Genomic DNA, 12,312 nt, shown 5'->3' with positions numbered 1-12,312 from the left:
GAATATTTTGTGCTTCCATGTCAGTTATCAGTTGGTCAGAGCTTTTAATATTATGATTTTGTATCATCAAGTGCAGAAAAAAAAAATACAGCTCAGCCACAGGGAAAGTGCCATGGGTTCTATGTGCCACTGCCTTAGTTTTTGATGTTGCGGCACAGAAAATTGTATTACATCTTGGAACATATTAGCACTTCTCTATCTGTTCAGTCATTGTTGGCACACAATACATGCTATCAAATCAAAAGAGATGTAACACACAAAACTGATATGAAAAGAAATGGAAAAAGAGGAAATTACATTGGCTAACAATGCTTGCAGTACTGCCCTTCTGTGCTATCAGCATATTCTATTCTTATGTGACACATTGTCCATAAGGTGCCCGACACTGTTTTCCTCAGGGCTAATGCATTATACTGTTTGTGTGTGCATTGCCCTAAGTGCTATGAAAGTCTCTGTTCTGTGCCATGTGCTGCATGCATCAGCTGATGTCATCAGGTTATTGTCAACAAACATTTGTAGAAGAATATTCATCTTTGAAGGTGTATCGGTCATAAAGATTATCATATTTCCATACATGATGCCCCACATTTTATGCTTCATCATAACATTTAAAGCAATGAATGTGTACATAGATACCGAACTTTGTTGTTTTGGTTCATTTGTACTTAAGTTCTCAAAAATGCATTTTCTATTAATTATGTTAATGAGCTGCCGTTATGTGGAGCACATGCTCTGGACCTACACCTATACTCTGTAAGCCACCATTAAGTAAGTGGCAAATGGTACTCCAGGTGCAACTACAATTTCTTTTTTTTTTTTTTTTTTTTTTCCTTCCCCTCCCCTTCACAAATGGGGCCTAAGAAGGGGGAGGATTATAAGTAATCCCCCCAAATGGGTTCAAATTTCACTTAACAGTACAGTCATTTTACCATTACAATGTGGAAGCATTTAAAAAAAAAAAAGGTCCAAAAAGGCCGCACACAGAACTGCGGTTTGAGGGGTCTTGGTGCTCTGTTCCTTGTGATCTAGGAATATGGAGTAAACAGGTTTTGATTGAGCTCAGACCAATAGCCATTTGTGTAGTCATTCAAACATTGGACTTACTGTAGCTATATTACAGTATATTGAGCAATGTTTGAAAGACAAACCAGAGCTGGTGCCAAGGCAAATTGGTTAATTCCTTTCGCAAAAGGTTTTAATTGGGCTGAAACTAGTAATCTGCTAATGGCACCATTTGGATTTAATGCGCAGAAACGTGAAAAACTTTTTTTTTTCTGGAAGGTTTTTGGAGCCTACCTCTTCTGTAATTTAAATTTGTATGAATCTGTTCAAACTTTACACAAAAGTAGATAAATGGATATATTCAAAACCACACTTTTTTAATCCAGTAATCACTACCCATTGTTGAGATATGATGGTTTAAAGTATACCTAAATGTAGTATGTAAAATTCGTTGTTATGGGTGTTGAATGCATGGAAATGGTATAATGTGAATCAAATAAATAAAAAAATGCCTTCTTATGATAAATCATTCAGATTTTACATGCAAAAACATGTTTTTTGTGAGTTTTATGTGTGCCACATCTGAGTTTTAGACTTGCACGAATCAGTGCAAATTTTGTAAGACAAATACATATAATTACTGGTCGTTCTTTTGTTCTGTGGAAGCTTTATCTATTGTCATGATATAAGCAACATGGTTCAAAAGACAATAAAAAAACCTTATACCAGATCAGTTGTCGCCAAAGTCAACAAAAATATACATCAGTTGCCGAACTATATCAGTCTAATGTCAAAATTATGCTAGAGTGAAAGCTGGGAATCAGAATGAACTATGTCCCTATCATAAAACAAAAAAGGCAAATACGGGGTGTTCAAAAAATCTCTCGGCAGTGCTGTATGATTGTTATCCGCGCATGCCATGTGATTGTACGCCTTACGGGGTTTTTCAATGAAACAATAAACGCACAACGATACTGCAGTGATATTCTGTACCCATTCATAAGAGAACTTGTGTTAAGTGAAATACTGAACGGTTATTTTCAACAAGATGGTGCAATCGCGCATACAGCTCACGTTTCAGTGTCACTGCTTGCTGATGTTTTTGGTGATCGAATAATTTCACAGGGACTTTGGCCTCCATGATCACCTGACCTAACACCACCTCACTTTTTCTTCTGGGGTGGAGCGAAAGCAACTGTCTATAAAAACTGTCCAGACTCAATCGATGAATTGAAAACTGCAATATCCACTTTCACTGCTTCTGTTACAGAAGAAGTGTTACAGCTGGTGTTTGGAAACATGATTAGACGAATTGAATTGTGTATTCAACAACAGGGGGGACACTTTCAACATTTAATGTGAAAATTTGTAACGAAAAATGAATATTCCGTAAATTAATAACTTTTATTTCACTGAGTTTCATTTCAGTATATTCACTGCAGCTGACAATAATATGGCACAGTGAAGAGACTTTTTGAACACCCCATATATCCTGGACACAGTCAGAGATGTAAAAGTAGAGAACTAGCTTTTAGACTTACCTGGCAGCTTCAAAGACATGTAAACCAAAACATCTTGACATATTCACATTTTTTGTGATTTAACCCTACTTCCCCAGTGCAGTAAGCTCTCTCAGCTGCAAGGTGTTGGCACACCTGTATCTTGCAATTTATAGTCTAAAGTCCCTGAGCCTAAGCCCAAAATCTGGAAGATTTGCCAGCCATAGTAAACAATGTATAACACATACGAGGTCTGTTAAAAAAACATTGGAGCATTTGTAATTCCACACCAATGGTGTGTTGGAGCAAAGTTCGGTTGGCATCCCTGCACATGCTTGTGTTTAATGTGTACTTGCTTAGAAGTTTCATTGTTTTATATCTGTTAGTTATTGTTCAGTGCTGTATTGAGTAGAATGTTGTGTCGCACAGTTTACTATTTTCGATCTGGGAGAGTTAGAGGAGCAACGTGTTTGCATTAAATTTTGCGTGAAACTCAAGAAAACCTTTACAGAGAAACACCGAATGATGCAGGAAGCCTAAGATGGTGAATGCTTAAGCCGTACTTGGTGTTACAAATGGTTGACATGATTTAAAAATGGCCAGGTTGAAGTTAAAAAGATGACCCTTGTCAGGACACCCTTCAATGTCTACCAGTGATGCCCATGTGTGGAACATCAACAAAACTGTGCATGCCAATCAAAGACTGTCTGTACGAGAGATTGCAGAAGAATGTAACACTTCAGTAGGAGCATGTCATAAAATCCTGACACACCATCTTGGAATGCATAGTGTTGCTGCCAAGTTCATCCCACAGCTGATGAGTCAAGACCAGAAAGATCTTTGCCTCGCAATCTGTGAAGAGCTTTTGTATTGTGCAAATGAGAGATAGGTATTCCTTAAGAGAATCATAACTGGTGATGAGACCTGGGTCTACTGTTATGATATTGAAACCAACATTCAAATATTCCCAATGGGTCAGGAAAGGTTATCCAAGCCCATAAACAGCTTGTCAGGTCAGGTGAGGTCAAATGTCAAAGCCATGCTGATAGTTTTCTTTGATTTTGGAGGATTAGTTCATCACAAATTCATGCCACTGGGACAAAATGTTAATTGATGGCACTATTGGGACATGTTATGATGCCTGGAAGAAAATGTGAGAAAGAAACAGCTTGAAATGTGGTGAAACAATTAATGGCTCTTGCATCACAACAATGCACCCGCACATTCATCCCTGTTTGTGTGTGACAATTTTACACAAACGAAATCGCTGTGCTGCCTCATCCTCCATACTCGACAGACCTGGCCTCTCAAACTTTTTTATTTTATTTTATTTTTTTTTACTTGTAAAGTTGAAAGCCCCATTGAAAGGACAAAGATTTGCAACGGTAAACGAGATGAACGAAAATTTGCAGACGGCGCTTTGCCTGATCCAGCAAGAGGCGCATCAAGACTGCTTCCGGAAGCAGATATGGCGCTGAGAGCAATGTATCAATTGCGGAGGAGAGTATTTCAAAAGAGACCATGCACAATAAGTAAAAGATAAGCATAGACAAGTTTTGTGTACAAAGTCACGGAACTTTTTGAACAGACCTCATATCATTTGGCTGAAGACCATACAAGTAATAGCTAAAGTTTTTTGGTGTATCATATTTCTGGGGGTGGGTTTATTTCTGTGGGAATGCTAAAACAATTTTTTGATTTCTGGGTGGTGGGGAGATAAGGTGGTTAATTTTTTCATCGAGGGAGACCTATCCTCTATTACATGTATGGTGAGAGGTGGAAAAGCAAATACACACAAATTTACACCAAAGTGACAAAAGTCATGGGATAGCAATACGCACATATACAGACTGCGGCAGTATTGCGTGCATGACGTATGAAAGGGCAGTGCACAGACGGAGCTGTTATTTGTATGCAGGTGAGTCATGTGAACAGGTTTTCAACATGATTATGGCCGCACGATGGGAATTAAGAGACTTTGAATGCAGAATGATTGTTGGAGCTAGATGCATGGGAAATTCCGTTTTGTAAATCATTAGGGGATTGAATATTTCAAGATCCACAGCATCAAGAGTGCGAGAATACGAAATTTGAGACATTACCTCTCACCACAGACAATGCTTGTGGCCTTCATTTAACAACTGAGAGCAGCAGCATTTGCGAAGTGTTTTCAGTGCTAACAGACAAGCAACATTGTGCAAAATAACCACAGAAATCAATGTGGGATGTATAACAAACGTATCCGTTCTGACAGTGTGGCAAAATTTGGCATTAATGGGCAATGGCAGCAGATGACTGACATGAGTGCCTTTTCTGTCGGCGACCATATTGGTTGGAACCTAGACGACTGGAAAACCGTGGCTGGTCAGATGATTCCCGAAATTACTTGGTAAGGGCTGATGGAAGTGTTTGACTGTGGCTTCATAATGATGTGGGCTATGTTTACATGGAACTGATCAGTGACTGAAAATAGTAACATTTAGCTACTTCGAGACGATCTGCAGCCAAATGACGATGGAGTTTTTATGGATGACAATGTGCTGTGTCACCAATCCACAATTGTTTGCGATCGGTTTGAACAACATTCTGTTCTGGTTAGATCGAGCGAACGATTTGGCCACCCGGATCACCCGACACGAATCCCATCAAACATCTATGGGACGTAATGAAAAGGTCAGTTTGTGCACAAAATCCTGCATTGGCAACACTTTTGTAGTTATGGATGGCTCTAGGGGCGACATGGCTCAGTATTTCTGCAGGGACTTCCAATGATTTGTTGACTCCACGTCACGTTGATTAGCTGCACCATGCCAGGCTAAAGGAGGCCCAACACTGTATTAGTATCCCATGATTTTCGTCATCTCATCTCGGTGCGTGTGCTTCTAGAATGGGATGCGTCTACAATAGGAAGTATCGAAGAGTGGGCATGCATGCATCCTAAACTTTAATGACATGTTGTGTCATACTGCACAACATGATAAATTACCCGCTGGATGACATGATGTTATATATCATATACAACATGACATCATGTTACCTTACTTGACATGATGCATTTCCTTAAAAGAGATGGGTACTAACACTAACAATAAAATTTAAAAAAAAAACCATGAATATATCAAGATGTTTTGTTTTAAATGTCTTTGAAGCTGCCACATACGTCAGAAAGCCAGCTCCCTGACTCTGCCCAGGACAAAAAGTTTGACAAATCACTCATTTCTGAGGAATCCACAAGATCTAAAAGTATAACAACTTAAATAAATAAATAAAGGGAAAGCCTCAGGCTGGGCAGATGTAGGTTCCTGTGTCACAGAGAACAATCGTCACAGGTAGCAAGGCCACTGGAGAATGCTGTTAATAGTGCATATAATCTTCACACACATGCTAAACTTCAGTCCAGAAAATGTTAAGTGCAATAATTTCAAGGAGATTATATAGGTAGGGAATGTTGGGAGCAACTGCAAGCCACCTGTAGGTTTGCTAAATGTGGTGACATCTAGTGAACAAGTCAATTTTTTTGTTACATTTATTTGCAAAATGAAGTGTTTTAACATTTTTACATGCTCTACAAGTTTCACAGCACCCTAGTAATAAATGACATATATAAGAAGCTAAAAGAAAACACATCCCAAATATCTGTGACACGACTAACTATAGGTGCAACCATTTGTGTGTTAAAATCTTTCTCCTACTTCCTAGTAAATCAGAACTGTACTTGTGTAGAACCATTGTTCTCTCTGCTTTAATTTGTTACCAAAGTTCCGGGCAAGAATTTTGCAGTTACTACGTACTATGTAGTGAATGTCTCCCTTTTTTTCCATTCAGAGATAGAATTTATTAAGAGCTTGGCTGTCCAATTCAATCCATACTTAAATTTTCTAATTTATGACCTTAGGCAAATGAAGTTTTGAAATCATTAGTCTTATGGAAGAAAAGTTTTTTGAAAACTCCTTGCCTCACAGTGTGTGTGTGTGTGTGTGTGTGTGTGTGTGTGTGTGTCCCATTTGACTTTTAGTGTTTCTCTCTAGTTCTCAAATTATTTACGCATACAAATGTAAGTCAAGTGCTTATTTTACCGTACCTATCTCTGGTCCTCTATGAAATGATGGCACGTAAATGTGCAGTTCTTAATAATGGCTTTATTATTTGAGATCTTTCATTAAGTTTCACTTTGAGAGAACAACCATCTTAAAATTATCAAGAGAATAATTAAGGATATAATGACAGGTATGTATCTTTATGTCTAAACCTATCCTGCACCTGACTTTTCCCACTTCCACAATTTCTCCTTACATAAAAGGCTATTAAGTACTGCAATGTTTTATAACAAAATCAAGTTCAAAGTTTTGATAACAATAAGTTGTTTTATTTACAACCAAAAAATCTTTTATGTTGTAACAAATTGGACGGATTTTTACGTGTAGTAACATCATAAAGAATACAATACTGTCACAGCAGTTTTATACAGATGTCTGATAAGTGCACTAATTCAGTGACACCATCGTTCACAAAAACACTGCACAATGTTTCAAAGATAAAGTTTAACTGAGAATTATCATAAATTTCATTTCAGTTTACATATATTTACATACTCTTCACATTTATGAAAAAGAAAGACGTGTAAGTATAGTGAGTATAACAATTTTCTACAGGTCCTTTGTGAAACATTTTCATGAAAATATGTTTCTACTAGTCAATTACACATCTGAATATAAAACCTGAGCAATTACAATAATTAACCTGTTAATGTAGATATCATTTAGAACTGACATGAACAATTACAAAGTTCAGTGTTCCACCGGATTTTAGACCTATCATTACACCCAGTCAACCTTATTCAATAGGGTGCATGGAATAAAGTTATTCTTACAGCTCAAGATGTGGCACACATCAGACTCTAAAGTACAACAATTCATCAAATTTTGCAATGTAAAATTCTTTTGAAAAACCGAGACACTGACTTAAAAAAAGTAGCCTAAAATTACTTGGACTCCACAGGAAATTACCCTAATTGTAAGAATGACCTTCCACATAGTAATAGTGACAATGGCATTGTGGTTGTAAATGTTTGGCATCAGAGAAATGCCAGAGTAGAGATTGCACCATTGTTTTACTGGTCTGTATTCCATTCTCTGTTTAAAATTTAATGCTCTAGTATTTATAAATTTCTGTTTCTTGTTCTTGCATTATACTGTCCGTGAAGCAAGCAGCACAATATGTTTTCTCAATTATACAGTGTTTTCTGCAAAATCAAGTAAAATTCGCAATTATTTCTTTACTTGAAAAAGACTAAAGTAAAACATAAATGTCATTTATGTACTACTTTTCCAAAGACACTATACTGGCAGTTATTGTAGCACATCACAGCATTAACCTTGCTATTGATCCCCAGCATACATTGATATAAATGATTATCTTTAATGAAATGGAAAATCGTAAACATTTCATTTAACTTTTTGGTATATCACACTCATGTTTGATTAACAAATCTTTACACACAAAAATTAGCTTGTTGTCGATTAAGATGCTACAAATCATGAAGCATCTACCATGGATCCACCTCTGTCCCATCATACTCAATTCTCAATAAAAGTATAAATGTTAATGACACTTTTTTCACCTTTAAAGACACTCCCATGTAGAAATTTGCTAGTTTCTTAATTTTCTCAAATATAAATACAGGATACAATTATGGCCTATATAATGTTAAAAAGACAGAATTTGTTCACCAATTATATATTGGTTTATAGGTAACACAAGCAATATTGGTTTGTTGGCTCATTAAACTTTAATCTTAATTTATTGGCTGCTTGTCAAGTAGTTAATGTAAGTACTGTCTTGTATTTCGGTCTGGCATCAAAGTGCCCACGAAATAAAATTTTTTGATCAAACTCAACAATGTGCCAGAAAATTTCATCACTGAGACGCACTAACACTTGCTAGTCACAACATACTTTAGGCATACTCATTGTAAGGCACACACTAAGCTCATTAGAAGCTATAAGCTTACATTCTTCCAACATATACAAATGTTGTACTCCCTGTCAGTCCGTGAACTCTAAAACAGGTTTATAAATATTGCTTATTTAAAAAAATGTATTTACTGAAACAAAGTCACAGGATATACTTGTTCTTACGTGTAGATGACATAGGCTACACATTTGGGTTTCACAACATTTAAGGCCTCAAAAAATGCAGTACTGTTGCCTTAACACTGTAAAAATTGCAGTCCAGAAATCCAATAGAAATATAATTTTCCTTATATTGAAAAGATGTGTCACAAAAACAGTACCACTGCATAATACGTAATTAATTTCTCTTATTACTATGCTGTACAAAATGGTAAAAAGGCATCACCACTAAACATTTATATCTACTGTAAAATCCTGTAACAGGTAAAATCCTGAGAGGAAATTCATACCTGAGTAATATCAAAGAAACCAGTGAAACTAGAGACTTTGAAATGAACAGTTCTTTCTTTACATACTACAGAGATCAAAGAGAACCTGATGAGCAAAGATGGTATGAGGAAAGAATGCATCATCTCATGTCTGGCCCTTTATTATCAGTTGTGGCTTGACCTCAAAACCATCTGTTGCTACTGAAAAAAATACCAAAAGCTCAGATTCTCAGTTTTACATTTACCTGTTCCTTTTGACTAGAATTCAATACATGAGAATCACTCAACAAATTCAGTGTACGGGAGTCCAATACACCCAAGGTTATGTATGTTACATGGGAAAATCTCTGGGACAATTTTATGGTACTCAGTTGGTGACACTGCAACAAACTAAGCAAACATGGAATGATTCTAGCAGCTAATAAAGAGGTATTATTTAAAAAAAAAAAAAAGTGCTGCTGCTGAAAGATGTTCAGCTTTTATAAATTACTGTAAACATTAGCATCTAGAGCCACTTGTCAACAATGTGCCCGGGATATAAATATTGTGTGTTTATAAAAATGAGAAGCCAGCAGTTTAAAAGAATGTTCTTTCTTCAATGAAAACTGTCCTATTGCTACTTCCAATTAATCATAAGATTAGTTATCCTTTTCAACAACTCACTGCATCTGCCAACGAAGTACTAGGCCTATATCCCTTACCCCAAAACAAGTGTATACCTCTTCAAAGATTAATCGAGGGCACCCTACAAGCAGATGCAGAATTATGACACATATGCGAAATTCGTTGACAAAGCAGGTGGGAAACAGAACATTGCCAATAGGAAGAAGCTATGAATGGTGCTAAAGAGAAACGGTAAATTTATGAAGAAGACAGTCAAAACACTGATTCAGTGCCTACAGATCACTGTAACTGGCACACTTTCAATGAACTTCCTAAACAAGAAGCTTAACAAGGAAGGAGGGTGGGGGGTGTTGTGTTTAGCAACACTGGTTGGGGGAGAGTTGCTTTTATCATTATGCAGTAAAAGTGAAGGGCAGAGGGGATGACATGTAATGTAAAAATTTTCTACCTCATCAAAAACCTTAAACTGCATTATTTATTCCATGAGCTTCACAACTGTTGAAAAATGCAGTTTGTAAACAATGTCGATTAGGTACCACTTTGATTAAATTAGAGCTCTGTTTCTTTTTTTAGTATCATTAAATACACCAGTTTCATGTAGGTGTTCAAGAAGTGTGTTACATTTGCTTTCCCTTTCTATGCAGAAATATGCAGGCATTTCATAATCCCTTTATTTAAGTGAATTGCCATAACTGAATAAAAATTGCATGTTAGCGTGGCACCTAGTAAAAAACCACTCTGAAACTAGGGTCACATGAAAAACTGTAGGAGTCAACAATGCAGTACCATATCAGCTATGAAGAACGTTTGAAATTAATATCGGTAGTGCTTCCATTGTAGATTAAGGTGTATTTTTAACACTCAAAACTTCAGCAATTTACTTATTTGTAATATGTCATAAAAGGTAGCCCTAAGTACACTGGTCTCTCCTTAGAGATGGGAACCACAACATGCCAACATTACTTGTAAATAGAGCAAAGAACTGCATTCTATCTGTATTATGAACTGAATGTCTGCTGAACTGTGGGGGTGCACAATTGAAGAATAAAATTTAATTACCCTGATGCAAATTTAATATGTTCCAAATTTAGTTCAACAGCAGTACAACAAACGATTCCTTACAGTATTACATTCACAGCCTTTCAAGCTCTTCCAGTATTTGATCAGAGATGTCTGTTGGGTTCTTCTTGTACTGCACAGCTCCATGTATGGCATCACGGAAAAGCTGGAAAGGAGTCAGACATTGTGTAAAGGCAAATCAACAGAAGAACAAGGGCTAATGAACTTTAATTACCTTCACAACATTGGTCCCATCTGAAGCAGACACATAGTACAATGGCAAGTTATTTTTCTGAGAGAAAGCAAACGACCGCTGGGTAACTTCCATATTGGCTGAAAGAATTGTTTCTTTGTGTAAATGGGTAGCTTACAACGGCAACAAAATTATAATCTGTAATGTATGAATCGTACCGTCGATCTTATTTGCTGCACAAAGTACGGGTATTTGTGGCCGGTAGTAGCGTAATTCCTCATACCATTTACCAAGATTTTTGTATGTTATTTTTCTTGTTGCATCAAATACCATAATACACGCATGCGCTTGATGGTAGTATGATGGATGTAACGACTGAAACATTTCTTGACCAGCGGTGTCCCAGAAGTCTGAAAATTTGGAAAAAAGATTATTTTTCGGCAAAATCGGTGCTCGTTGTTTGTTTGCTAAACTGTTTCACAACAAAACTCAAACTGTTCTCACCTACTGTAACAGACTCTTCGTTTACGTTCGTTTCATAACGAAACAGCGTCAGTGCGTATGTTGAGAGCTGATGCGGTTTATACTTGTCCAACAAAAATCTCTCAACCAACCTGTAGAAGAATCAACATAACAACAAGCTGTTCCAACTATTTAATTAAATAAGTGATTATTTTAAAAGATTTACTTTGATTTTCCCACGGCACTGTCGCCTAAACATATTACTTTCACCCTAAAGGTGTCTTTACTGTCTTCGCCGTCATAGTCAATTTCAATATCTCCGCCACCAGCCATTCCTAAACAAATATTTCTAGCGTCGAGCGTAATCGATTGTAGATTGTAGCCTATCGAAAGTTCTGCCTGAAACTGAATGCAGTATATAGATGTCACACGTTTTATGTGCAGAGTATGTTGCTTACGTCATAAGGCAATTGATAGCATATGATATATAGTCTACAATGATATTTTTGTTAATTAATGTAACCCTCCTCATGTTAGTATAACAGCGAATGTCAAAGCCAAGCACGTATCGATCCCATTTCTTTTAATTATCTTTCTTCAAACGATAATAATGACATTTTACTGTCAGAAAGAAAATTAGACGTATGTGATATTCCACATCAGGAACGAAACAACTGTAATTCTCTAATTTCCTGTCGCACCAGTTGTCGAACGATTCGACAGCATCAATTAATAAAGTAGCCTACAAGCAATTCTGTAGTGGCGAAAGTTTATCAAGCTGTTCTGTTTCTGCATCAATTTTCTAGATTGCAGTGAAGTGGACAGCGGAAGGAATGTTCACATATGTTTGTACTTGCAGAATTTTTTGCTTGTAAGGTTAGTAGACACCTATACAGAGTAACTTATAACCTATGAAAGCATGTCACAAAGAGAAGTGGGCGTAAAAGCGCTAGAGCACCAGGGATGCCAGATGACTGGTATTTCACAGTTCTTCTAGCCCTTGGGACAATCATTTGTCGCGGTGTCGATGGTGTCTGTTTCCGGTGATAGGTCTGAGTAGAAGCTGGAGCGTC

The 12,312-nt window shown here is 36.9% G+C and overlaps 1 protein-coding gene across 4 annotated transcripts; it reads right to left on the bottom strand.

Annotated features, from left to right (window-relative positions):
- Nucleotides 1-6,845: 6,845 nt before the first annotated feature.
- Nucleotides 6,846-11,713, bottom strand: LOC126100901 (rab-like protein 2A). Of its 4 annotated transcripts, none has more exons than XR_007522227.1 (6): nucleotides 11,466-11,709; nucleotides 11,282-11,391; nucleotides 10,996-11,187; nucleotides 10,820-10,917; nucleotides 10,585-10,750; nucleotides 6,846-7,743 (listed from the first exon to the last, which is right to left on the bottom strand). XR_007522227.1 is itself a non-coding variant. In XM_049911568.1 (6 exons), the coding sequence occupies exons 1-5, from the start codon at nucleotides 11,570-11,572 to the stop codon at nucleotides 10,658-10,660; spliced, it is 600 nt and encodes a 199-aa protein (XP_049767525.1). In that variant the 5' UTR covers nucleotides 11,573-11,711; the 3' UTR covers nucleotides 6,846-7,743; nucleotides 10,648-10,657. The 4 variants fall into 4 exon arrangements, 3 of the variants coding, with proteins under 3 accessions (XP_049767525.1, XP_049767526.1, XP_049767524.1); XM_049911568.1 differs by having other exon boundaries at nucleotides 10,648-10,750; nucleotides 11,466-11,711; XM_049911569.1 differs by lacking the exon at nucleotides 10,585-10,750 and having other exon boundaries at nucleotides 11,466-11,713.
- Nucleotides 11,714-12,312: the final 599 nt, after the last annotated feature.

This window comes from Schistocerca cancellata, chromosome 9 (genome assembly GCF_023864275.1).
Source record: "Schistocerca cancellata isolate TAMUIC-IGC-003103 chromosome 9, iqSchCanc2.1, whole genome shotgun sequence".
Classification (NCBI taxonomy): domain Eukaryota; kingdom Metazoa; phylum Arthropoda; class Insecta; order Orthoptera; family Acrididae; genus Schistocerca; species Schistocerca cancellata.
The sequence above is the reverse complement of the archived record's forward strand: the minus strand, read 5'-3'. Positions and strand labels throughout refer to the sequence as shown.